At 46.5% G+C, this 25,564-nt stretch overlaps 10 protein-coding genes across 10 annotated transcripts; 6 read left to right on the forward strand and 4 right to left on the reverse strand.

Moving 5' to 3' along the window:
- Nucleotides 1-856: 856 nt before the first annotated feature.
- BJ212DRAFT_1350031 (uncharacterized protein) lies at nt 857-1,717 on the forward strand (the record flags this gene model as incomplete). The annotated part of the gene is given in 4 exon segments (XM_041335487.1): nt 857-921; nt 984-1,113; nt 1,430-1,491; nt 1,504-1,717. The coding sequence occupies 3 exon segments, from the start codon at nt 857-859 to the stop codon at nt 1,454-1,456; spliced, it is 222 nt and encodes a 73-aa protein (XP_041193906.1). The 3' UTR covers nt 1,457-1,491; nt 1,504-1,717.
- Nucleotides 1,718-1,903: 186 nt separating this feature from the next.
- BJ212DRAFT_1460722 (WD40-repeat-containing domain protein) lies at nt 1,904-2,896 on the forward strand (the record flags this gene model as incomplete). Its single annotated transcript, XM_041338909.1, has 2 exons — nt 1,904-2,274; nt 2,545-2,896. The coding sequence occupies 2 exons, from the start codon at nt 1,904-1,906 to the stop codon at nt 2,894-2,896; spliced, it is 723 nt and encodes a 240-aa protein (XP_041193907.1).
- Nucleotides 2,897-6,087: 3,191 nt separating this feature from the next.
- On the forward strand, nt 6,088-6,826 carry BJ212DRAFT_1576687 (uncharacterized protein; the record flags this gene model as incomplete). The annotated part of the gene is made up of 6 exons (XM_041342169.1): nt 6,088-6,190; nt 6,256-6,289; nt 6,348-6,379; nt 6,438-6,662; nt 6,736-6,756; nt 6,809-6,826. The coding sequence occupies exons 4-6, from the start codon at nt 6,486-6,488 to the stop codon at nt 6,824-6,826; spliced, it is 216 nt and encodes a 71-aa protein (XP_041193908.1). The 5' UTR covers nt 6,088-6,190; nt 6,256-6,289; nt 6,348-6,379; nt 6,438-6,485.
- Nucleotides 6,827-7,871: 1,045 nt separating this feature from the next.
- On the reverse strand, nt 7,872-8,644 carry BJ212DRAFT_1350062 (CHAT domain-containing protein). The gene has a single exon (XM_041335488.1). The coding sequence runs from the start codon at nt 8,385-8,387 to the stop codon at nt 7,893-7,895; it is 495 nt and encodes a 164-aa protein (XP_041193909.1). The 5' UTR covers nt 8,388-8,644; the 3' UTR covers nt 7,872-7,892.
- A 101-nt stretch (nt 8,645-8,745) lies between these two features.
- Nucleotides 8,746-10,036, reverse strand: BJ212DRAFT_1350064 (uncharacterized protein). Its single transcript, XM_041335489.1, has 5 exons — nt 9,916-10,036; nt 9,697-9,746; nt 9,362-9,591; nt 9,127-9,312; nt 8,746-9,071 (listed from the first exon to the last, which is right to left on the reverse strand). The coding sequence occupies exons 2-5, from the start codon at nt 9,702-9,704 to the stop codon at nt 8,896-8,898; spliced, it is 600 nt and encodes a 199-aa protein (XP_041193910.1). The 5' UTR covers nt 9,705-9,746; nt 9,916-10,036; the 3' UTR covers nt 8,746-8,895.
- Nucleotides 10,037-11,382: 1,346 nt separating this feature from the next.
- BJ212DRAFT_1480227 (amino acid transporter) lies at nt 11,383-13,923 on the reverse strand (the record flags this gene model as incomplete). The annotated part of the gene is made up of 18 exons (XM_041340040.1): nt 11,383-11,406; nt 11,484-11,622; nt 11,675-11,741; nt 11,791-11,835; nt 11,889-11,940; nt 11,992-12,090; nt 12,144-12,253; nt 12,305-12,332; nt 12,384-12,398; nt 12,450-12,459; nt 12,514-12,614; nt 12,669-12,848; nt 12,901-13,041; nt 13,095-13,156; nt 13,206-13,267; nt 13,316-13,329; nt 13,387-13,715; nt 13,767-13,923. 18 exons carry the CDS (start codon nt 13,921-13,923, stop codon nt 11,383-11,385), a joined length of 1,635 nt encoding a protein of 544 aa, XP_041193911.1.
- Nucleotides 13,924-16,280: 2,357 nt separating this feature from the next.
- BJ212DRAFT_1480228 (uncharacterized protein) lies at nt 16,281-17,813 on the reverse strand (the record flags this gene model as incomplete). Its single annotated transcript, XM_041340041.1, has 9 exons — nt 16,281-16,401; nt 16,451-16,605; nt 16,658-16,852; nt 16,901-17,039; nt 17,086-17,119; nt 17,173-17,272; nt 17,323-17,431; nt 17,485-17,619; nt 17,677-17,813. The coding sequence occupies 9 exons, from the start codon at nt 17,811-17,813 to the stop codon at nt 16,281-16,283; spliced, it is 1,125 nt and encodes a 374-aa protein (XP_041193912.1).
- Nucleotides 17,814-18,720: 907 nt separating this feature from the next.
- BJ212DRAFT_1299188 (uncharacterized protein) lies at nt 18,721-19,367 on the forward strand (the record flags this gene model as incomplete). The annotated part of the gene is made up of 2 exons (XM_041332824.1): nt 18,721-19,065; nt 19,164-19,367. The coding sequence occupies 2 exons, from the start codon at nt 18,721-18,723 to the stop codon at nt 19,365-19,367; spliced, it is 549 nt and encodes a 182-aa protein (XP_041193913.1).
- Nucleotides 19,368-20,217: 850 nt separating this feature from the next.
- On the forward strand, nt 20,218-20,909 carry BJ212DRAFT_1299189 (uncharacterized protein; the record flags this gene model as incomplete). Its single annotated transcript, XM_041332825.1, has 2 exons — nt 20,218-20,409; nt 20,466-20,909. 2 exons carry the CDS (start codon nt 20,218-20,220, stop codon nt 20,907-20,909), a joined length of 636 nt encoding a protein of 211 aa, XP_041193914.1.
- A 2,614-nt stretch (nt 20,910-23,523) lies between these two features.
- BJ212DRAFT_1299191 (uncharacterized protein) lies at nt 23,524-24,607 on the forward strand (the record flags this gene model as incomplete). Its single annotated transcript, XM_041332826.1, has 5 exons — nt 23,524-23,542; nt 23,691-24,029; nt 24,071-24,247; nt 24,395-24,444; nt 24,497-24,607. The coding sequence occupies 5 exons, from the start codon at nt 23,524-23,526 to the stop codon at nt 24,605-24,607; spliced, it is 696 nt and encodes a 231-aa protein (XP_041193915.1).
- Nucleotides 24,608-25,564: the final 957 nt, after the last annotated feature.

Raw genomic sequence — 25,564 nt, forward strand, 5'->3', positions numbered from 1 at the left:
ACGGGCCCACGTTTGGGAGTCAGAAGGACTTCGGGTGAGACTTGCTTGCACACCAGTCTATATGATGTCGGTGCTGATGATTGAATCTTGATTCCGATGCTGATCTTGCGTTCACCATCAATTATTGTTTCTTCGTATCGGCAGCACGTCTCTTGGAAATCGGGAGTTGATCAAACCGTCCTGGCCGCTCTGACTCCCAGTGAGCCGCTTTTATAACAAATGATTCAAAGCCTCTATGAAACTAGCGTGCTTTCCATGGTTCTCTTAGCGCGCCATTCTACATCAGGCGTAGGCAGTATGCGAATGACTCCTTGGGGTCGTGCACGATGACATTGATTGCGTCATTCTTGGGCAAGGCTCGGCGATCAGGCCTCAGGTGCGAGTATCGATATAGTCCCCTCGAAATTAATGTCTGACCTCACCACCTCACGTCCCAGTTCTTCGAAACATACCCTGGGCCCTTTGCCTCGTTTATACATCGCCACTCCATCATCGCATCAATTTCGGATATATGGGCGGATTCTTCGTTGAGTGGTGTACGGGCGCAACAGCAAGAGGCGGAGATGCATGCAAAGGGAGGGTGTTATGGATGGGTACTTGCCGACGACTTGATCGAGAGAGACTGATCCGACCTTCTTGGCTGTGCTACACCAGTTTACTGTTAGGAATTGCCGACTACGTCATGATTTTATGCCGTCGACGGCTGGTTAAACCTTCACTAAGACTATAAATTATGTGCTTCTACAAGCGTCTCTAGAGCTCGCGCACCCACAAGAAATTTCATTAGCATGGACCTCTGAGACAGGGTGGTACGCAACCACGAAGAGCATTTACGCACAAGAGCGAACCCCATCTCATGATACACGAATCCAAGAGTTCCTTCAACTCCGGATGCGCCTTGGACATACAAATCGCATCAAGGTGTTACAGATGATCTCTGGAATCTGGAATGTGACGTTTGAGCGCAAGACACTAAGAAAGAGAGCTGGACAAACAGATTTATTCTCTTGCTCTATATCGCCAGTTCCTTCGTCCACCGCAAGTGCCTTCCCTTTAGCGTCACTTACGGGTCTGAAAACGTCTGCGTCTGGTGCGTGGTTGGTTGTCTTTGCTGTAAGAGCGGGTACTTTGTACACAGTGCCGTCTCCTTCCTTCGTCCTCGTAGTTTCGAATTCGGTAAATGCAGCATCACCTCTGTTGTCCATCTTACCACCTCTCAATCACCTCCTTTGACTCTGATCCTTGTGTTTGTTGCAAGTTCTCCGATGGATTATATGCGTGTGAGAAGATGCTGGGGCAGGTTGTGGGATTGATACATGCTACGTAGATGGTTAGGGATACAGTGGTGGGCGACGAATGGGCGTTTCCGAATATCAGTATTTCCGTCATTTGACTTTGTGTGACCATCTACAAACAATAATCAGTCCAGTCGCCCATCAGGAGAGAGAAGCGATAGGCAGAGTATGTTTTCAAAGTAGACATGAGAGAATGTGACGGATGGATGAACGTACCTGTAGGATTTGAATAGAGTAACTGAAAACGCTGGGTATGGTAAACGACAAAGGCAGAAGATGGTATAACGAGGCGGAGAGTGTAGACTTGAATGCCTGAACCGGAGCAGCGTATGTAATGAGCATGTCGTATATTGCAAATGTCGACTGAGAGTCACGGAATGTGACCAGAGACAGATGATTCTTGGCGCTTCAGCTGCACAGCCCATGCTGTGAAGGGAACACGAGGATAAAGCATGTACAAAGTACCAAGAAGCAATTGGGGATTCAACTCTTCCTTGACCAAAACAGTCATTATTCCCTGCTGCCCGCCCATCGCTGCTGTCCTTGTAAGTGCTGATTTTCGAATGTGATCGATGAAAGCTGAAATGGTGCTGGACTTGGTAGAAGGCATGGCTGCATCTACCACTAAAACGAAAGAGGCGTTAGTAACTACACCTCAGCAGAAATTTGAAGGACACACTGATCATGTCTGGCGTGTCATACACCTGCCAGGTGGACAGCGGATCATCACTTGTTCATGGGATGGCTCGCTGCGAGTGTGGAACTTGAAGAGCGGGAAACAAATAGGAGAAGACTGGAGAGACGGAGAAAATGAAGTGGTGAGTATGGCGTTGTCTCCGGATGGGAAGAAAGTGGTTAGCGGGAGTGATAATGGAGTTGTGAGATTGTGGGACATGGACACGTGCAAAATCATTGCGAAATGGACGGGGCACACAGACAAAGTGTGGTCTGTTTGCTGGAGTCAAGATGGTCGGAGAGTGTTAAGCGGATCTGTTGACGGGACTGCAAGGCAATGAGACGTGGAAAGCGGAGAGATAATCCTCGCAATCGTGACGGGGCATGAAGAAGTGTGGGCCGTCATCTACTCACCAGACATGACTGGTGGCGGTAGCCAGCGATCGGAGAGGTCCTCAGGGACTGAAAAACGCGAGTGCTCGATTCAAATCTGGGACACAAAGACAGGCAAGCTTGTTGCTATTCTCAAAGGACACACACAGGAAGTTACTTGCCTGGCTTGGACCAAGGACAGAAAAACGCTTATCTCCGGATCATTCGATCACTCGATTAGGACGTGGAACACAACCAAGTGGGAACAAATCGCAGTGCTGGATGAGCACACTGATCCTGTCATTGCCATTGCAATATCACAGAATAATCGCATCCTCACAAGCGCATCGTCAGACAAAACAGCACGATTGTGGAACCTCGACAATGGACAACCCATTAATTGTTCATCCCTCCAGCACGCAGGGCCAGTGTACTGTGTGTCATTTTCTGCGGATGGAAAGCGATTAGCTACTGGCTGCTGCAACACAAAGGCGTACACATGGGATGTTGCTGCAATCCTTAGAGAGGCTGGCCTCGACGACCTTCATCAGTAAAACACTTTTTTTCCCACCACCAAAAAATGGCTGGCCACAGCTTGGTCCCTTCTGTACAGAGCTGTACAGAGCCCACAGAAGCAAAGTGATTTGCTGATGTTCTTTTGGACCCAAAGATGAGTTGACAGGCATGTCTCATTGTATTGCATTCTCACAACTAAACGTGCTCTACCAGGCCAACAAGTCGGCACTCCATGTATGTGACACCTTCATTAAAGATCTCCTCGTGCTCAACATATATATTCTAGTCTGATGCTACACGACGTCCAGTCCAGCGACGTCCGCCCGCTTATCGGACACCCCAAGGTTTTTTCGATGGAGTCCCACCGGATGGTTCTCGAGTATGTTCTTAATATTAGTGTCGTTTTTTTCTTTTTTTGCAACTTCGTTTTTCCAGTTCTCTGCACAAAGCCGCCCCCGCTCCTCCTCCGAACCGCAAGAAAGCACACTTCTTCGTCGCTTATTCCACCGCAGCTCCTCCAATCCTCATGATACGTCACTGTCCTCCCCTCTCGACTGGGCTCGAAACCTTTTGAATCGGCACGGACAATGTGGTGAAGGCACCGAGTTGCAAGGGCGCAGCCAAGTCGTCAAGGTTCCATATACAAAGGGTAAACGTGTATGTTCTTTCTTTCTCTCGGACGTTCAACTCTATCTAATATCACGTAGAGAAATGCTTGCGCGAGGGAGAAACGGAAAAGACCATTACCCTCGAAGAGCTCTACTGCGGGCAGCTCACGGCCTCAAAAGCCCGATGTCACCCAGGTATCTTCGCAACCACAGGCTGCAGTCAGCAGTTCATCCACCATACCTGATGTTGGCAATGCTACCGCAGCTACAACTTCAACGCCCTCCCACCCTCGTGCCATTATAAGACACCCTGGACTCTGGACTCGCTTCTGGCTCTTTATTGGTTGTATTTCTCTTGAATACACAGATGATCGCCATTAGCCCGTGATTTTCTCATTATTCACGAGCCGCATGCCTTTACATCCCTTGATGGACTCTCGTTGATGTGCTCTACCTACTCCCTCTGATGTATTTTGAACCGTCCTTTATGTATGATACGGATACCAGACTGCGCCAAATCTTCACCTGCGCCATGATCGCCTTTGCGGTGACCTCCAACCTCTCATATTTATCTTGTCACTGGTACACAATGTACGACAATGGTAACACGAAGTGAGCGTGGACGAGATAGACAACTTGCTGAATGGAGTCAGACACGATGTGCTCTCATATTCGGATTCAGAATCCAAATCCTCAATCTGTTGTCATCGTAGAACACCCCGCAATTCATGGTGGGAGGGCAAGTAAGCACAATGTTTCCATGAAAATTCTCCTTCAAGATCCTCTAGCCGGCTACTCAATGTCGAAAGGCCAGTCCCTCGCAGGGTGTGAAGCAGCGGGAACATGACATGTTCTCTAACCTCAAGTGCGATGAAGAGGTTGAAGACATGGATCTCGCGTTGCAGGAGTTCAATTCTTCCTTTGTCAACGCGAATTGCAGTCATGGAGGGAGAGGCCGGACATGCATCGGGGGGTGCATCATCAAGGTGTATTCTGGTAAGTATGCAGTATATTGTCGCATACTTGATATCATGGAGAATTCTGCACGTCAAGTGATTCATATCATGTTGGCACGCACCAACTTTGTAGAACGAGGTATTGACCAGCTGTGTGAAAAGCCAATGAAACATCTTGGTTTGACGTTTCATCTGGCCTTCCGATGAGCCATTGATTCTAGGTGTTTGCAGAAACGTCATGAAGTACTCATCTACATGATCTTTAACAGTAGTTTCGGATGCAGGTCAGAGGGTTTGGCTGCTTCATAAAAAAGGGGCCAAATACAGATTCAGTATCATTAGTGGTTCTGTGTTGCATGGATTAGCCCATATTGCATAAACCCTGCGATTGAATTTGTGATAGGATCCAGTTAGTTGAACATAAGGGTTTGGCGTCGTAGGAGAATGAAAGTAAGTGATTGAAATTCAAAGAAACTGAGAAGGGGTTACTACGGCCCGGCCCGGACAGGCATAAGCATTGGCTCCGAGTCAAGAACTCTGCATCGAACTTGCAGCAGAGCTTGCTGCAGTCTCATGTACTTTGGAAGATTCGGATTCACGTACCGTTTTATACCCTCCAACACACATCTTTGCATGATGCCACCAAACTACGAATCCTGGTCAAAAGAAGAACTGATCACGCGTCTCGGAGACCTGGAGGCGAAAAAGCACGCTCAGTCAACTCACTCACCAACATGAAAAAACCATTCCCACCCGAAGGGCAAGATCTCTATCAAGTTCTGTTACTTACTTGGGGTGGGAGTATAATGGGCTGGGGTATCAAAACAGTCCAACACTTCTTCCAACGGTTGAGGATGTCTTGTTTAAAGCCTTCGTTAAAACAAGGCTCGTCGATGAAACTGGCAGTTTGGAAGACTGTTGATGCGAGAGATGCAGGAGGACAGATCGATAAGTGAGTGCCGAGCAATTACAGGCGTGAATCTGATCACCCTATTACTCACGAGTAACCCAGGCGAGAGTATGAATTTTTCAGGTTCATTCCTGCAATATCTATAATGGAGAGGTAGGAGAAGTCACTGTATCAGATCTCATGCGGATATCCATCACAGACGTCCAATCCATGGTATCGATACAGTTCCTTCAATATCAATGTCTGACCTCACCACTTCATGTCCCAGCTCTTTGAAACAAACCCTCAGCCTCGTTTATGCATTGCTACTGCATCGTCGCATCAATTTCGGATATGTTGGTGGAGTCTTCCATGGGTGGTGCACGGGCGCAACGACAAGAGGCGGAGATGTATGTAAAAGGAGGATGTTATGGAAGGGTACCTTGCCGACGAATCGTACTCTCGATCGGGAGAGACTTGGCTGTGCCACGCCAGTCTACTGTTGGGAATCGCCGACTACATCATGATCATATGCCGTCGACGACTGGTTAAACGTTCACTAGAACAATATAAATGAACCAGCAGGTGTAGAGAAATCCTAGGGCGTCGCGGAACTGCCCCTTTGTGCAATGATGTCATGGCACATGTATTTCTGGACGTGCGTGTCTAGCGTTGATCAAATGGTTTTACATCATGTGACCGGCGCGTCTCGGACGCGTCGAATATCGACAACCAAATAATGTCAGCCGCCGTGCTATCTTATATAAACCTCCTCAGTCGTGTTTCACTCCCTCATCCGCTCTTTCTTTTTCTCTTTCATCTTCACAGCTTTTTTTTCACCTTCTTGCGTGATAATCTCATGCCGGATGTTGGAGCAAGGTATGTGGCGTGCGACTTGGGAGGTACATGGCATCCTAATGACATTCTTGTCTTTCCGCCACCAGCGCTACTTTGGTCCTGCCCGCCTGACGCCACATGGTATGTTTCTTGCTCATAGTGCTCCGTATATGGCTAACTTTCTCTTAATCGCGCACAGGTCTAGCGGCGAGCTTTCACAAGACGCAAAGTGTATGTTTTGTTCTCGCCACATTCTTACCTGCCTTACTAACCGATGTCGACCGCTCAGGTGTTAAAGCAAAACCTCCAAGATTCAAGAACGCAACAAGACAACATAATGGAACGATACAATATAACTGCTGCCCTTGATGGGCGTCGCTCGCGGCGTGGACGGCACAGTGGACAGGACCTGGGTCCGCCCGATCCTCTTCAAGTGCGTCTGCTGGCCACATTCGCCGGGGCTCTCGGGTGTTCGATACCTCTCCGCCCTGTTCACCTCCTCAGCACCTCCTCGGTCGGTTGCACTGGCCCGCACCATGGATCACGCACCCCAGCCCACGTCAACTCAACACTCTCGTTGTTCGTAGGTTCGGGCACGAGATGAGAGGGTACGTTCCACTTTAATCTTATAGCCCACTGCTGACATTACGCAATCTTCAGGGCATCGGTGGTCGCTGACATCCAGGTCGGGACCTAGTGGTGGCTCGGGATGTGGAACGTTGGCCCTGTTCTGCAGGCGTTGCTAGCGTTCCATCCCGTTTGCCCCTCAGTGCCCGCCGGGTCCGGGGTGGCATCGTCACAAATCAGTCTGCTTCCTCGGCGCCAAGAGCCGAGGTTGTCAGCGCGAGTGAGTCCACCCCGGTTTAACTAAACAAACCTGATACACCAGCGACAAAAAAACACATTCTGGACAAGAGGAGAAAGGACTATCGTCACCCAGGTAATGGGGAAAGTTGAGTAGTTCCATTTCCTCACATTATGGTTGGCCTCGAGACCGGAGCATCAGCTCGAGACGCCATGCTTTGACATTGAATGACCTCGTCATTCAATATCATCGCATGGAGTCTTGATGAGCTGATCTTACACTCGACGGTTTGTTCTTTTGAAATGTTCTAGGAATCGCAGCTACTGCAACTACAGACCACGTTGTGAGGAGAGGCGACTGCGGATCTGCATCCAGAACACGTACGGGTCTTAGTATTATTGATGGGAGCACTTACATGAAACATTCCTCAACGAAGTTACTCCGCCTCCACGATGTGTACCGTCCTCATTGCTTGGGACGCTGGGTGCAGCAGGATGACGGTGGCAGTGGAGGTACATACTTTTGGCCAGGACAAGTGTAATGAGGCGTTCCGCAGCTCACGTTGATGTACATGCGATGAGCTGTCACTGGTCTGGTCATCCATACGCTGGCGAGGCAAGCAATTCTTTGCTGTCAGAAGTAGCAAGCTGGTGTTTTCCTGGGCAAACAGCTCGAATAGGAGCATTAACAGACTCGATTACAGGTTGATACTCAGCCACAACAGTGAAATGACGTCCACTACTATACCAACCAATAAACTTGTTCGAATCCAGTATGCAAAACAAGTGTCGTCACAGTCACGAATGAGGACTGAACTGGTGTCCAATATCCTGAGGTGGGACCACCTCTTGGAACTGTGGCATCCAGGAGCTGACTGAGTGACAAGATAAAATCAATGGCTGGTAAAATTATACATACCACAAAGCAATGCGACATGAACTACACACCAATATGAATGAAACCAATCCGCTGCTCGAGTGGCACTTTCTTCTTCACAGCGTGCGTGGTATGGTTCAGTGCCCTTGCCGCCCTCGTACAGTCCATGACACTGTCCTCCAAATCTTCGAACATGTTCTCATAAAAAGCTTCAACAACGTGCTTTGCGACAGCGTCGTCGACCACCCACCGAATGCCGATGACACTCTTGAACCCCGAAAACTGTAGACCAGCCGCAAGGTGGATGACTTCGTCGGGTGTTTCTTCATCGCCAACGGCGGTATGACACGCCGACAAGAATGCAAATTCAGCTTGTGGAGCATGGTTCTCCGTGATATCAAGCAGCGTGAGAGGTTTATCCTTCATGGAAAAACGTGAATTGTAAGGCTGATCGTGGTCTTGACTCTTGCTTGCCATGGCACGCGAGGTGCACCCAAGTGTTGCGTCGTAAGGCATCGAGTGTGGTCTCGTCACCAGCAATACTAGTGAATTTGACATTGGGAGGAACGAGTGTACGGACAAGCTTGGGCTCACTGTTGACAGCGGCGAGCACCGTGCCTTGCCCTGAACCCGGTTGACTTTGTCCGATCGCTGCGAGTGACGGAATGTCAGACGTTTTCATCGCTTGTCGAGATCTCATCAAAGCCGAAAAAGTTGGTGTGTAAGAGCAGACGTAGATATCCTCCAGGCATAGTTCCCGCCCAGAGTGATCTGCCTTCATCCGAAAGGGGTGAGCTGCATGGAGAGAAATGAATGTGAAGGCTGCTGTCGGACACAGCCATATTCGAGACCGGCGCCGTAATTTTAGGTCATGCTGAAGAACATTGACGACGCGTAGCATGACCTCGTCCCATACCTTCTGTAAGAGTACTATTAAATTCGTCCTCGACTCATTTGGGCCCATACGATACATACTTAGTTACAGGAAATCATCGCTACAGAGAAAAGAAGTTCTGACAAAAAGGGTGTCCTAATGGAAATGCACACATCTGAATCACATGGATGTTCAGTGGGAAGCTTCATCATCGACCTCTTCAACAGGAATATCTGTCACCACTATTTCTTCAATCATATCCTCGGTCCCACCATCATCCAAAATCTGATTGCCTGCCAGTGAAAACCCTAGATGACGAGCAATGCGTGGGCGTATACGGGAACCAGGCAGTCCAACAGCAAATTGCACTAGTTACACAATCAACCAAGTCTATCAAATTATTATTATGACGGAGTTGCGTACCATCCAAAGGGCCACTCAGATTAAACTGGAGGGGGAAGAGTGTGGCGGAAGTGATTGTCTGGCTGTTCGAAGGTTGAAACCACCTTGCCCAATTATCCAACCACATGGGGCAGGCAAAATGCATCCCAATTATTTGGCCCGAATTCCCGATTCTATATGTAAACCATCCCTCGGAACCAGCAGGGCCTGCCAGCCATTAGCTCTTAGCTCATGATATGGAGGTAGGATGACATACCAAAACTATCTCGGAGTAAAATCTCGGAACTCAACCGACCTGCAGGCACAGATGGAGGGGGATTACGACCAGTTGAATAGTCCCATTCACCATCAACTGATCGCTTCGAGACAAGAGTCAGATTAACTGAAAGACCGTTCAGTATACGAACGGTAGAAGAGCGGTCAATTCGTGGCTGAGGTTGAGAGGACATCCAGGAAATAGACACCCTGCGGCAAAGTCTGGAACTTCTAGGTTTTTATTCAGTCGGAGTTTGGGCGATCAAAGGACGAGAGATGGTAGCTAGTTGAGTGCAAAAGGCCTGTGATGCGAGACCTGATTTCGATGGTACTTACCGTCTCATCGGGCTAGACTAGCAGTTTATATACCCTAGGACCTGTGTGCACTGCCGCACAAATAAGAATATCAGTACTATTTAACGCAGTAAAGATGACTGGGGGGATAGGGGTCTTATCAGCTATCGTGTAGTGGCAACACTTTCCCAGTCGAAACCGGGCGAGCGGCCAATCTGACACATGTAACCAAACATCCCCCATATAACTGTGATAACACACCTTCCAACAGTTTCCTATCTCGGGCCGTACCAACCGATCCACCTCGAAGATAATTGAAAATGAAAGATGCCATATCGGACAGTAATGCAGCCATCTGCGTCCAGACTCCAGTCGGTGCAATTGACTGATAGCCACATCTGCATCCATCGGTGCTAAATGACGTCCGTAACAGGCTCCAAGGTCATCGCGGTGCGCTCAACTCGAATGCTCTGGAGTTGGACATGGAGTGCTATTGGCTAATCCAAGTCAATAATACGCAGAGCGATGTTAAGCCGAGAATGCAGAGCCATACCAAGAGAGAAGATGGACAGTTGGACCCAGATGACCGCGATGGGCGATGTGCTTATCGATAGTGCAAATCGATATACTTCCGAAGTATGATGTAAGAGATGTGCTGTTGACTCTGAAGCATTCTTGCCATCTTGAGAGCGAAGCATTGACTCGGTAGTTGCAGACAGCCCGGGAGTTTGGCACGGATTTAGGGGAGGGAGTTGGTATAAACGTGGGGCCAAACGTGCAAATTGCTGTAGTTGAGAAAGAATTCGGTAAGATTATGACTGCCCAGGCAGAGCATCCCGCGCAGCACAAGGAGTCGCTACAGATAGATTAGGTGACCAAATGAAGGGCACACCGGAGAAAAAACATACTCAGAAGACAAATTGGGACCGATGGCATGGTCAAGATGGCGAAGGGTACGGTGCTTTCTGAGGTGACAACCTAAGGTAACGGTTCGTTTCAAAATCAAGGAGATCTCCAGAAAGTGACAGCTTGGGCAGGAAGCACTTCGTAAACTCTCTGATCATCACTGTCGAACGCCTTGCACAGACGACAGACATCTTCTCCTCAAACGTTAGCACAACTCTCGCATCTATTACGCTGCTTGTAGGAAACCTGATCACCGCCGTTGAGCGCCTCTCGCAGAAAACCGACACACTCCTCCGATATTGGCGCAACTATTGCGGCGGCGTGCGCTGCTCGTGGAAAACTTGATTGCGACGACGAATACGCTAGCATTGGACGTGCATTACCTACTGCAAGGTTGCATCGCTCTTGCTGTGTCGCTGTGCCTGTTGACAGTCCTCTGTATCGTACGCTGGTGCTACACATTTAGAGAGTTCTGGGGTGTGCAGCATCTCAAGACCACGTAGACTTACACATATCAACCAATTATCAGTTCCACCACTGACAGCACTGTTGCGTTCATCGATTCAAGCGGAAAATGTCATGAGAGGCCAGAATTTCAACGGGATTGGTGACTGGCCAATGCAGGTGTTATTGGCAAGAACTTCAGAAGAGTCACGATACCGGGCAGGACTCGGAACTGCCAGTGGCGGAGGAATTGTTCTGGTACTATACTTATGTACCGCATACATAAACTCTCATCAACTATACACACGAACATCACCACAACATCGCATTGAATTGATTCAAACATCAACTTATTAGCACTTCCAATCAAACCCCGAATCACTGCATCTTCTTATTCGAAAACTTGAAAATAAGATCCGTGAGCAAAACCAGGAGACACCGAAAACCAGTAAACACAGAGTAAAAACGCCAACACTCACTACAGTGACAACAGTCCCGTCGTCCAATCTCTCCTTCCTCGGTACAAGCTCATAGCCAAATACCTTGGGCAGTACGATTCGCCATGCAGCCCAGTACAGCACGCCTGCGAACATGACGGCGATTCCGACGAGGCAATACCTATAGAATGAGAATAAGGACGCGTGTATAAGTTCTGGTGAAAGAAACGTACAGGTAATATGGTAGTGGTGGGGTGTCGCCGACGCCATTGGCTGGTTTCAGGAAGGGAGCGATGAGGACTGTTTGGTCAGAGAAAGAAAGTGTTGAGATTGTAGATTGGTAACTCACGGAAGGCAGCAGCCGCCAGGAAGAATACAGCAAGAGGCCACCATACTACATCATACGCATTAACGTAGCACACATGAAGAACGTACAAATTTGCGCACCTTTGAATGGCCGAACAGCATCTGGCTTCTTCCATCTCAAATAGAACAGAGCCTGGCGGCATCAAGAGGTTAGAAACACTCGAGAGAGAGTTGAAAGACGTACGATGACAATAAAGAAATTTATGATTTGTTGTGGGTATCCTTCAACGTCCAAGATGAAGGGGTAAGCAATGTTTGGGGGAGGCGCGATGATGACAATAACCTAGAAAACCAATCTCAGATTGATATCATGCTTGAATCTAATGCAGCATTTACAGAGAGTATCAAGTGGATGATCAGTCCCGGAAGTGGGGACTTTCCAGTGGGCCAATTTGAAGCCCAGAATTTGTTTCCGAATGGTAAGGGTATCCCTTCCTTTGCGAGCTCTGTGATTGAGGCATGAATTGGGTGTAATTAAGATGCTTAGTATGACGAACCTTGGTTTACTCGTGACGCGGAAAAAGTCTAGGTGAAAAGTTCTTGAGCCACACATTTGCATAGCATCCCTCGACCTACCGCAGTGATAACATTCTATGGCCCATTATCAAATAGAGATCATGACACAAAATACGTAGGACTCACTCCAAGAGCACTATCATGATGACAATGAGTCAGGAAACCCTTAAACTCAGGACGTCGAGCTCACCTGAGAGCAATGAAAACCGATAGCGCACGCTCTGCAACAGAACCAAAGACATTTCCGAAAAACAAAGCAGCGACAGTAACGCCAGACTCATCAATCTCTGTCTATCGACGCTATTCGCATTTCGTTTGTGGTGCAGATAAAAAAGAAGTTCTCACCTTGGTTGCAGCCGAGAAATAAGCTACATTTGCAAGCAGGTACAAAACGGCGCATATACCAAGACCGAGCGGGGCTGCGATCTTGAGCGTCCTCACTGGATTATGGACGTTGTTCATCACGTAGTTCACATTGGACCATCCCCCATATGCGTACAGGACTTTGAAGGTAGCGGTAGCATACTGTCAAGACCATAATCAGCATATGGGCATCTAGGAATATCATTGAACGCACGTCGTTGCTACTCGTGGAGCTCCCCGCGAATGCATTTCTGAAATTAAAGTACGGATCCGTGACGCGGGTTTTGCCAGAGAGAACTACCCAGCCTGTGACCACCACGAATACAAGAATTACGATCTTGAATATCGAGAGTAACTGGAAGGAAGGTGTTGAATGTGATGATGGTGTAAAAATGAAAGCTTGCATACGTTCATGATCAGTACCCCAGTCTTGGGGGCCAATCCGTGTAGAAGGGTTACGAAAAACATGACTAGAGGCTGTGAAACGACCGTAGCATGCAAGTCAGGTAAGAAACATACCTCCAAGTGCAATTCCACGCTCATTCCAGCGACCCACTGGTTGATCAGCGGCAACCAAGATACTACATCATATCAGCCGAGTCGTTTCATCAAGATTCAAAATACGCAACTTGCTAGCAAAAACCTTGAAACAGTCAATTTTCAACATGGAATATCCACCCAAAAATAAGACATGACTCACAATACAACCGCTCGCAGTGAAGCCAAGTAATATAGCATTGGCAGCAAATACTATGGTGGCGAGGTACTTGGGCTTTCTGTAGACGGCCTCGAGGTATACCTTCTCTCCACCACTACGAGGGAACATGGTGCCGAACTCGAGCCATATGAAGAGTCCACAGAAGCTAAGCAAGAAACCGAGGACCCAGAGCATGAGGGAGGCGCCAACTGAGCCCACACCGGAGAGGATGGAGGACGGTGTTGAGAATATGCCGGTGCCGATAATCTTTCCAACGATAAGGAGAGTGCAAGATGTTACACCAAGGTGACGACCCATGCCTCCCGCAGTATCTGGATGATGTCAGGCAAGCCCTGAGTCGAAAGAGTAGCGAGCAATTGTACCTTCTTCAAAGGTCAGTTCTCCAGGACTAAAGTCAGAATCATCGTTGGGTTGCTTGTGAAGCTTCTGATCCTTTTCGCCGAGCTGTGACTCGACAGTACGGTCATCCTGGTCTTCCCCCTGCTGCTTGCTTAACTGCGACCACCAGGTATTGGACATTCCTGTAGATGGAGTAGGAGCTATGAACACATGATATCAGTGCCTTGAGGACAGATAAATGGGCGCTTGATGACTACGCAAGGTATCCACATATTGTTATCAACACTACGCAGTGAAAGCGGCTCACCGACTTGAAGTGGATTCCTAGACCCCTTAATGGCGCCTAAGTCACGTGCGGGTGGTTGAGGGTTCTCGCACCGACCCCAGGCAGATTTTAGCCACCAAGCAGTCCTTCCTATTTTTAATTATACTCTCAATTCCCATCTGAAGGGTGAAACACTGAGGAAGCTAGCAGTGGCAAGCGAGAAAGGTGGGGGTAGCAGGTGCGAGGCGCAATGGTCATATTGGTTAGATCATCGTTGGAATAGCATTGCGACTCGGAACAGCCTGAGGGAGCAACATCAGTGAACTGCCGGAGACCTGATAAGGGCATATATTGCATCATATAGTGGATAATTACCAGCATCTGTATAATTCTGCTATGGGTTATCACATTGTCATACTTAGCTTTATAGCGGAAAGATACATTTCTAATCAACGTGCACAGTTTTTCAAATTGCCAAACAGTTATAGACTAGTTTCAATCCAAATCATATCATACATGCAGCAAAATCTCATGGTCTGCCTCAACGATTCGCAGCCCCCACATCGGGACCAACGTCTATTATTTGTACAGTAGGACCAGAAGTCAGTATCTTGCGGTCACCGATACTCTGTGCGCCGATCACACAGGAGCTGGGTTATATGCTCCATCGGGTTTTTCGACTGTTTGTTTTGCATGGGTCTTGGTTGACCTTAGCACCTTGCTTGCTGTTTGATTCACGTCTTATTCACTGTGCAATCACCAGTGGAATCGTTGGTCTGTGCACCCTGCTTAAGTAATTGTTTATTTGGGCATTTGGCAGCCTCAGTTATTCTATTGGTCAATGGAACAAAGATTTCATTGCTGTGCAATCCTAGACATTCGTGCCAACCTCCCAATAAGTAAGGAATTGATTTGGAAGTCTGCAGATGAAAGATCATATCCCGACTATTCCATATGTCATGAACATGGCTGTGACTTTGGTATGTTAGATTCTTATCTGTGGATAGGAATGGTGTGTCGAGAATTTTGTCATTAGTGCTAATATACATTTCCTGCCTGCAAGCCAAATGAATGCTGGGGAGTACATGCATCCCATTATCGCACTGCTTTTTGCATCATCACACGTTGACAATTCTTGTCTATGGATAGGAATGGTGTGTCAAGAATTTCGTCATCGTGCTAGTATACATTTCCTGCCTGTGAGCTGAATAAACTGCTGGGGAGTACATGCATCCCGTTATCGCACTGCTTTTTGCATCATTGCATGTCGACAATTCTTGTCTATGGATAGGCATGATGTGTCAAGAATTTTGTCACCTTGTCAATATATATTTACTGTCTGTGAGCCAAATGAATGCTGGGGAGTATGTACATCCTGTGATCGTACTGCATTTTATATCATCATGCATCAACAATTTTTATTTGTAGATAGGAATAGTGGGTCGGAAATTTTGTCACTGCGTCAATATATATTTCCTGCCTGTGAGCTGAATGAATGCTGGGGAGTATGTGCATCCTGTGATTGTACTGCATTTTATATCATCACATATCAATAATTTTTGTTTGTAGATAGGAATAGTGGGTCGGAAATTTTGTCACTGCACCAACATACATTCCTTCCGTGTAAGTGGAATGAAGTTTGGAAATAACACATATAACCGTTCTCGTACTGCTTTCCCCACATCACATCTCTATACTTCCTGCCTGTAGATAGGAATGATGAGCAGGATGTTATCACCTCATATGTATACAGTATTTTCTCTTTGATAGGAATAAAGTTCATGACATACATGTATCACCACAGTCTCACTGCTTTTTGTGACTTCTTGAGTCTATACTTGCTGTCTGTGATGTGCATGGTGAATAGTGAATGCAGATATCACCACTTTCACGCTATATATCCATGGTTCAGATCTTCAAACCATATGCACAAAGGTCGGACATCTGTCGCCTCAGTTACACAATTCATAATATGTCCCTGAATTCATAAGGTTATAAGTATGGCTCTTGCCTATAGTGCGAGGGCAAACAGTATATCACTGAACTGGCAATCTGAGACCTGAGAACAGTATGTCGCATCTCAGACACATTATACAGCCTTGCTGCTGGAGCTTCACACTAAACAAGCATTTTGAAAACCACCACATTAAAACGGCAAGCTGCGGTACTACAGCAATTAAGTATTCTTAAATGTTTAGATATCTAAGTTGAAGTGGGATGTCAAAAATATCAGGGTAGTAGACACTGCAAAGTGACTGGCAAGAGAAAAGAATTAGTCTGAATTGAAGGTGGCATCATCTAGTTGCACTCTTTGCCTGGCTAGCGCATTTACTGACATCTGAGCCTTCACCCCAACACTGAGTTCTGCACGATGACTGATTCCGAAGACTTTCCTGAGAAATGGAAATCAGCTGAGGACTGTTGAGTATGTGAACAATGCACCTTGTCCACCATGCCAGGAGTTGCTCAACTTTTCGCTGTGCTGTGTGACCAGGGGGCCACTCAAAGAAATCTATGATGCTCTGCCAAAACAGGGTGTAGTCGAAGTCATTGTCGATAGAGCGCCATGAGGTCACAGAAGAAAGGGTGAATTGCAACTTGTTACCCACTATTAGTGCTTGGCAAGGAATTAGAAAAACTAGCACTTACTTGACATGATACATAGGCAATCGAACGGGGAGTGACTTTATGCATCTTGATTATTTGTGCTACGTGCGTCTTGACTTTCTTGCCAGAATACAAATCCTTCTTGGCGCATCGGTTGTTGGTGATAATATTGGCCCCATCACCTTCATTGGCAACCTCCTTGGCAGAGGAGGGAGATGTGAATATAGCTTTGAAGGCCTGCTAAATGTTAGATCTTTGATGAGCTCTAAGTCAGATATGACAAACCTGAACTAAGAGACTGCTCTTAAATAGGCCCTCCTCTAGATTGTCTGGATCAGCTGTGTACTTTTCATACAGGAATGCTGGCCAGGACATTTCCATCACGACATAGCTGTCTGCACGATCCCTGATCCCTGCTCTAATGCTGGCAGATGGTCAGTGATATGCAAAATGTTGAATAAGATAGTTACATTGGGTTGCTCCAGTTCAGTTGGGCAAAGTAGTCTACTGCACGCATCATTGATGAATCCGTGACAGTTTTTGTCATTGGGGTCAACATGGGGGATTAGGTTTCAATTCATGATTAACCCAGTCAGCGATGAGGCTCTTGAGCTTCAAGGTGTCATCTCCCTGAGCGCTATTGGCCCCCTGCCTAAGCTACATAATGACTTAGCAGATGGTAAATTATTTACATTGGAAAACCACACCTTTTTTAACATTTGCATGTATTCATTGTACTGCAGCTCTGAAGTCCTTTGGTGAAACCATGGGAGGGTGTTGTTAAGGGCGATGTATGCATATTGCAAATGCTCCTGACTGTGAAGATGGACTGGTGACTAGCAAACACAAGGCAGAGGTGAAAGACTTACTTGACAGTCACATTTTCGTCCGACTTGTGGTCATCGCATCTCCTATCATTCTTGGCTATGAGATCTTCCATGGCATCATATAATGTAATTATGTGTCTGATGGCCCTTCCCTTCGACACATAGTAGTTCGTCTCCCTGAGTCACAGCCATAGTGAGTGAACTGAGCTAGATATATTAGTGTGACACTCATACCTTCGCTTGGCTGCCTGCCCTGACTCCAGCACCTGTAGTTTTTCTTCTAACTCAGCAATTTTCTGCCTCTGATGACCACCCTCAGACGTCGCCACTGCTATTGACTGTGACAATCCTTGGGGCTGGGGGACAGTCATCCAACATGCCTGACTGGGACATGGACTTCCACAGTGATCGGAAGGGGACGAAAGATCAATTGAGCTTACTGGAGAGTGTATGAGACAAGAGGTGCAGACAGGCAAGTTGATCCAGCTCTCATCGCAACTTAATATGTAGCTGTCTGGTATTGACAAATAAACATATGCCTGAAAGAGAAGGTTAGATCATGGGACAAGCTGGTAACATTGGCGCCTAACTTAAGTCATTCTGGGGAGTGTAAGTGCCAAAAGTTGATGTCAACATGAAAATGGCAATTGCCTGTATATGGTACCACCGATTCCCCAAGCTTGATATGTTAAAATGAAAAATTCTTACTCTAAGTGTCTTGAGTTTGGTTTAGGTAAGGAACATGCGGTTTTGGTATTACCCAATCCTCACTTCTGAGTTCACAACTCCATGCATTCACAGCCTAACCTTCAAGTGGAAGTGGGAGTGACAACTCAAAGGACAGTTTTGGCAGGTGACTATATGGTTGGATGATACCACTGACTTAGATTCGGGTGAACAAACTTGAACTTGAAGGTCAGTGAACATGGCTGATGATCACAGTTGACAAGCTCCAAGTCAAGCTGGCCCACTGGCAGGAGAATAAATTGTTGGAGTCAACAAATGTTGGCCTATGATATATAGTTAGATTTGAGAACCTTTCCGATGGTACTAAGCTGTTTTAGACAGACAGACTAGGCTATGTTAGCTCACCAAGCAGCGTCCAACAATCACTATTCCCTGCACGATGGTGACGATACATACCAAATGCAGCGAACACATCAATTTAATAATTCTATTGAATGCGACGTGCACCAGTCTACTACGTCACTAGGCTCATGACAATAAGAGTGAGCAGGCTTACAATGTTCCACTCATACTATCACCTTGCTACTGACCATGTGTCACAACACACATTCTCCAAGTCGTGTGCCATCTTGGGTCAATGACATGATGACCCACATTGAACCCAGTCGAGTTTCAGAATTCTCTACATCTGGAACTGGGGATGATGTCTCTGTATTCTGGGAACCTGACCCAGACTCATACACAGACCTGTTTGTCCTCCCTGCACCGTCATTGCAGCCCCTGTCTGGACAGAACTTGAAGTTTCCAATATGTGCATCTGAATCACAACTTCTATCACATGAGTCTCGCACGAGATATGGAGGTGCCGCACTCAAACACCTTGTGAGAGTCATAACCGCTATGCAGAATGTTGAAAAGAAGGACAGTGAAAGGAAGGTGAGAGTTTTCAATCTCTGTATTACTTTGCAGCACTTACAAGATACTATTAGGGTGGTGAGGTTATATGAATACAAGTTACTTGCAACACTTGCAAGCGCAAGCTTGATGATGACAATATCAACTCCGACAACAGCTGTAACAAGGAGAATATCTCTCCATATCATGTGCCCGGGCTGTCTCCACCTGGTGTTCCCAGTACTAAGCATATCTGTCGCAAGAAAACAGGCACAGAATGGCAAACGGTTCTTGATGTTATCACATATGGCAAGGAGGTACTACGAAGCAAGCCATTATCATAACTTACATAGTATGTGCAATTGACTATTTCAAATACTTATGTTACATATGGTAATTACAACTGATCACATGACCAAACACAAACAACAAAGCTTTTCAATTGTGCTGCATCTCGCTCTTACAATCTTTGATGTCTCATGTCTGTGACCATTATTTTCTCCTCTGTGTCACTCAGGTGGGATTGAGGCCTGGTAACTCATTCTTTTGGAGCTTCTGCTCAAGCTGCTGCTCCTGCCACCCTGGCCTACCATGGCTGTGTGGACCTTCTGGCACTGAGGCAGACCTTCTGCTCCATCCATTTGGAGATTCCTACTGTAATGACCTTCTGGCCTGAGGTCACGACACTACATGCCCACTAGTACTTGTCATTTATTTATTACTCTGTGACCTGACAGCTCATTTTTTTGCTGCAGGTTTTCTATGTTTTCAACTTTGGGTCTAAAATGTGGCCTAACATATATAACTTCAACCATTCACCTTTTTCGGACAACTACTCAATATAAGTGTATCAGTGATATATATATATATATGCTTACTTCTTACTATATATGCAAGTTCTGGCACAACTGGATACTCATAAGCATCTCAACCCTTTCAAAACCAGCTGCCTGATTTTTGCTCAACCTACAAACTACCATGCACACCCATCCTACTTCTCCAATTTTTGTCAAAAGGACTAGTCCTGCTTGTGAGAGGGATGCCAGCGCTAGTCACAGTTGTATGGGCCTTGTTGCGAAGGGACTCCAGCAGGACTCGGATATAGATCCCTCAATTATCTGCAGTGCTCTGATTCTTGAGAAAGCCTCAAAAACCAAACATTGAAGGCCACCATCATCTGACACCACCCACAACATGTTAAATGAAGATTTCAATGCATCTCCATCCATTCCTCCCATAATTCACCATCTGTCTCTTTATGTGAACCGCTCAAAAGCAAGGTTCAAGCCCTATGAGAGGAATGGTCCATCTTTGTGGGTGCTCCACTTTGCAGAAAGCTCTCTTACCCCAACCAAATCTGATCTAAGCCTAGTGGATGTTCAGAATGTATGTTAATAAATAGTACATTTTCACACATCGCCTGTTGATGGGTATGATATTAGGGTGAACATCAACTGCAGTATGGCTTGAGCGACTTATCCAGTGAAGCTGTCCTCACAAAGGAGGCTGATGTCAAATCCAGGTGTCTAAGTGCCATGGCAATGGCTTGGCAAATTGAGGCAACTGAGCAACACACAAAGTTCCTCCATATGCTTCTTAAGCGGGCTGCTGACAAGTATGTCAGCACGTCTTCAGAAGATCTCAAGACCTTGGTTCCAGCACTTGCTTCCTCCAGGGAGGAGGAGCTTCAAGATCACACTGACTTCAGTGTCGCCGCATATAGCCATGATGCGATATCATTTGGTGCTGTGGATGAACAGCTCAATCACTTGGAGAGGCTTGCTCGTAATCACTATGGTTCTGGGAGCCATGTCGTTACTAAAGATTGCAAGCAAAAGTCTGAGCTTCCTGCAGAGTCAGATGCTAGTGCCACGAGTTCAGATTAGGGTTCATGCTGGCTTCACACATGAAACCTCACAATATTGCTTCACATCTTGTAGCTACGGTAATTATTATGTCAATCTTCTATCGAGCTCATACTGATCTTGCGTAACAGGTGGTATCTGGATGATTGACTCTAAGGGGGCTGTACTCTATGTTTGAGAAACTTGTTTGTTATGTGACGTTTTCCATGTAGAATGTAATCCCTGCCTGCTGCATTCCAAATTCTCCTTTTGTAAACCTGCCGCATTCCCGATTCTCCTATTGTAAACCTACCACAGTACTATCTTGGTAGTTATCTCCCTATGGAATGGGTTTTCTGAAGGCATTGCCCCAATTGAAATGGTTCTTAATGAGTCACTTATCCATTTGGATGGACACGGATTAAAAGGGGTTCAACTTTAGGAACTGATACTTGACAAATGGAGATATGTCCCATTTATGTGAATACTTGCCTATGAAAGACAGGATAAAGTCTTCAAGATCAGATCAGGACTTTCCACATTCAGTTGTTCATCTCAGTCGATCATCTACTCAGTATCGAAAGTCTTTAATTATGTGCTGTTCTTTGCGAGCATCAAACACTTGTCTAGAAGTCTAACATCCCTAACTTGTACAGATGGATAAGAGGTGCTGGTTTCCCCAGATCACTGACTTCTGAGACGTTCAGGAAGTTGAGGAGTTGGAGGGAGCATGGCTAGGTCATGCTCGATGAGACCATGGGATGATATGATATCATAATGGTCATTTGTCAAAATAATGAGGTGCACGGAGTTCTGCACCCAGTAACTGCCTGATATGGGTCATATCATGCTGGAGATGCAGCTGTCCTGTCTTCCATACTTGCCTTCAACCGCATCAAGATAAGTGATCCAATTTGTACTCAATAAGACGGAATAGCTCCTTTTGAATTCAATGGCTCTTGACTTGGAGGAAGGTAAACTCAAGTTACGACGTAAACCTTGAACTCATGCTAATTGCTCTGACTAAATGTTATAGTAAACCGTCCTGGATAGGATGTATTCATTTGGCGACTAATAATCATTAAGTGAGTCCCAAATGCCTTACAATTTTTCTCGCAATCCCCATTCAACGTTGAGTGCAAAAGAATGGCTTATGCGCAATACAACTGGTCTGCTCCTCCCCTTAATCAGTCCTCTGAGGGCCATGCTTACTCCAACAACTTCCATCAGAGCGTACCCGGGCCACTCACAGATTCTTCTGCTTCAACTACAGGGGCATCAAGCGCACACGCCATACAAGAGCAGCCACAATCCCACATGGCTTTATTGCTTTATCATCCTCAGTCTCTTGATCATGCACCTTTGAGCCAATCAAGCTTGTGAATGTTAGACTCAAATGCTCAAGCCTTTGATGGTGCACTTCAGCAGCAGGGCCTGGCGGTGGAGATGGATGGGGTTTCAGGAGTGCCAGCCCTATGTATACCCTGAATGCACTAGACCAGCAGTCTGACCAGACTGAGTTTCCTATCATGCCACCATTCAAACCAATCACCAAGATCTTTCCATCAGTGGATGTAATAGAGGAGGCGAAAGATGACGCATATGAGCGGATGGTTCAGTCAATCTTCAATACTTCCTTTTTCCCTGTCGAGGAAACAGCTGCAGTCATGGCAATGGCTGAGAGCGCCCTTAATGATGCGATTTCCCAATACTCCAATGGTATTTCCTTTGTATATCTTCATTCCTTAGTTGATGGATTTCAAAATAGCAGAGCTCTTTAAATGGAAGACCCTGACAGAGGGTCAAGAAGAAATCAAATGGCTGAGCTGGGTCTTGAATGACATCCAGGATGAATTCAAGGACCAATCTCTCAACTCCATCCTGTCAGCTTATTTCCTTGACCTTCCAATCCAATTCTGGGGTTGAGCACTCATAGAGCCCTGGATTGCAATGGTGAAAAACCTCCTCGATAGTGGTTTATTCCTACATGGAGAGATGGAAGTAAGTTTGCCAATTGCATTCAAGCTCTGACATTAAATGTTTTATTTCAGCTGGTAGGGCCGAATGGGCTCCATAGCAGTCACTATGTCCCATTTTCGCACAGAGCGATCAAGGAACTGCTTGAAATTATGCTCTCACAGAGAGGCTTCAAACATTTTATTTGTCACGATGGGACTGACAAGTGGAAGATTCACATGAAGAATGTCCTCTCCTTTCTCAGTACAACATGGATGTGGGCATTGTCCCAGTATTCAACTGGAAAATTGGTGCCTGCCGAGTTTGTGATGACGTCAAACGTTGACTTCTATAATAACACATTAATTTATATGTTGCAGATGGACAACACTGGACTGGCACATCTTGACACACTATTGACAGACCTGCAGGATGTCTACATACTTGCCAGTGACTTTGACTTGGACAATGCCTAGCTGAGCATTTCATTTCATACCGTAGATCATAGTGACTCATTCTACATAAAAAAAACACAACACTTAGTAACTCTTCGGAACCGTTTCCCCTAGTGTAATGCTGGAATTGCATGCAGCACAACCATTGGACTATGAGTCTGTCCCATTCAACCTAGACTCGTTACTTGGCTAAGCACTTGTTACTCCAAAGCTGGGTCAGTCATGCTTATCTAATCTTATCCATGATGCCTGTCATCACACCTAGTGAGTACTTGTGCCACTAGCTCCAGCCTTGACTTTACTAGTACATCCTCCATACTTGCGTTTTATCTAAGTGCAGGGATAACTTGCATTGGATGTCTGTACTATGAACCTGTCAATTGTGAGGATATGATACTGATGCCTGCGCCAGACCAAGTCACAGAGGACAAGCTTAGCCTTAACGCTGTCAATGGTTGGTTCAAGCACTTAGGGACAGTTATCAACATTGCAATTGATGTTCACAGCGCCAAGGCACTCGTGAGTTTACCTGAGCACACTGAGGCTCATGCTGCATGGAAGTTGGAGGATGCTGTATTTGGGAATTGGTTTGCGAAGGTCTTTTGGCATCGGCCCATGGGAGGACATGGGCAAACAGGGTCACAAATGCTAGTGGCCTCCGCACCACTATTGGCAAACCTGGCTGCGCAAGATACCCCCACACCTTCTGTACCATCCCAGCCTCCTGCAGCACCGCCCACAACTCCCTCCTGTAAGCAGCCCCTTCAGTCTACTGCATGTTAGAGCTTGCAGTGAGGCAGAAGTTGCTGGAGCAGCAGATATCAGAGAAGGAGGGGATCCTAGCAAGATTGCAGAAGTTGGGAGAAGAGATGACAATTTCATCAGTACCACCATTGGCTACCCCTGCCAAGCTCCATTCACCTGCACCTGTCTCAACTACTCAAAACGATCACGAGTGGAAGAGAGAGAGTGATTGGATAAGGAGCTTGAGTTGCAGAGTCTATGGAGGAACTTAAGGCTAAATGTACGTTGAGATTGTTCATTTCCAAATGTGTGGCACATTGACTCATCAACAATTACCAACCACTGGTCAACTTGAATCAACAAAGATCATAGGGGATGATGAAATTCTTGTCAATTTTAGGACGAGAGCAGCTGCTGAGCAGGTTGGTCAAGAAATGACCTATCGTATTTAACATGTGCTTACTCTATATTCAGGGTTTTGCCAAAGGATCAACCATTGTTGCAGTAGGGCCAGTGAAAATATCATGGCACACTGCCCAGCAATTGCAAGCAAGACCTCAAGGTGTCACTGTGCCCTCATTCTGAGGGAGCAGATGACCGCACTTTGGGAGGGCCAGATGTCAATGAACCATATGCTAGATGAGTTGCTATGCTGTAACTAACTCATTTTACTCCATTTCTAGGTATGGCTCCTGAAGTAGAGGAGATCTTTCCAATGCATCCCACTCCAGTTAAACAGGGTCAGTCAGAAGAGCTCCACCGGTCAAGACCCTCTCTGGCCTGACTGCTACTGGAGTTGGATTTTTTATGCCTGACATCACTGCAAACACCACTCTATTTCGTGGCCATAAGAATTTTCTTCAAGCTTTCCAAATGGATCCTCCACTAGATCCATGCAACTCTATGTAAAGCAGTTATGACCCTCTCATGATGCAACATATCTGACATAATCTTCTTTAGCGCTACTAGCGAGCCATCCTTTCTGACGGAGAACTCATTTCTTCAACCCCCACCCCGTAATTCTAAACTCAAGCCAGCAGGGCCTGGCCCATCTCAGCCTGCCACTCGGCCACTATCTTCAGCAAATGAGACTGGTCCCACGCAGAAAAGGGTTCTCTCAACAATCTGACAAAAGAGCACCGAGACTGTTGCATCCAAGCTGACTATGAGCGAAACAGGCTGCATCTTTTGAATGACATGATGCGCACATTCAAACGTGTGCATTGGAGATTAGAGACCAGACTTGGAATGTATGCTTCATGACCTATACTCTTAATATTGTTGACTGAGTTTGATGCTGCAGTTCGAAGAGCTAGTTGATCAGTTTATCCCATCGGATCTTACGTACAAAGGCTGGGTCAGATAGCTTTGCATCAACCATCAGTTCTGGTCTTCCCTATGGCCTGAGAGTTATTCTCAAAGGTGAAGCTAACAGCTTCCAAAAGTGTCTCACAGCTAGATCCTCAAGCCCCTCAGAAAATACTGAAACCAAGGCAGCAGATACCAATTCGACAGCTGCATTAGCGAGAGTGAGGACATCAT

Source organism: Suillus subaureus, assembly GCF_016647635.1.
Source record: "Suillus subaureus strain MN1 chromosome Unknown BJ212scaffold_13, whole genome shotgun sequence".
Taxonomy (NCBI): Eukaryota; Fungi; Basidiomycota; class Agaricomycetes; order Boletales; family Suillaceae; genus Suillus; species Suillus subaureus.

Excerpts from the sequence above, each read along its gene's own strand:
- BJ212DRAFT_1350064 (XM_041335489.1), bottom strand. Across the intron at positions 9,313-9,361 it reads TTTACTCCGAGATAGTTTTG|GCCCTGCTGGTTCCGAGGGA; the intron begins GTATGTCATCCT and ends AATGGCTGGCAG. Across the intron at positions 9,072-9,126 it reads TCTGAGTGGCCCTTTGGATG|TGCAATTTGCTGTTGGACTG; the intron begins GTACGCAACTCC and ends TTGTGTAACTAG.
- BJ212DRAFT_1350062 (XM_041335488.1), bottom strand. The coding sequence starts at position 8,387 with ATGTCAAATTCACTAGTATTGCTGGTGACGAGACCACACTCGATGCCT.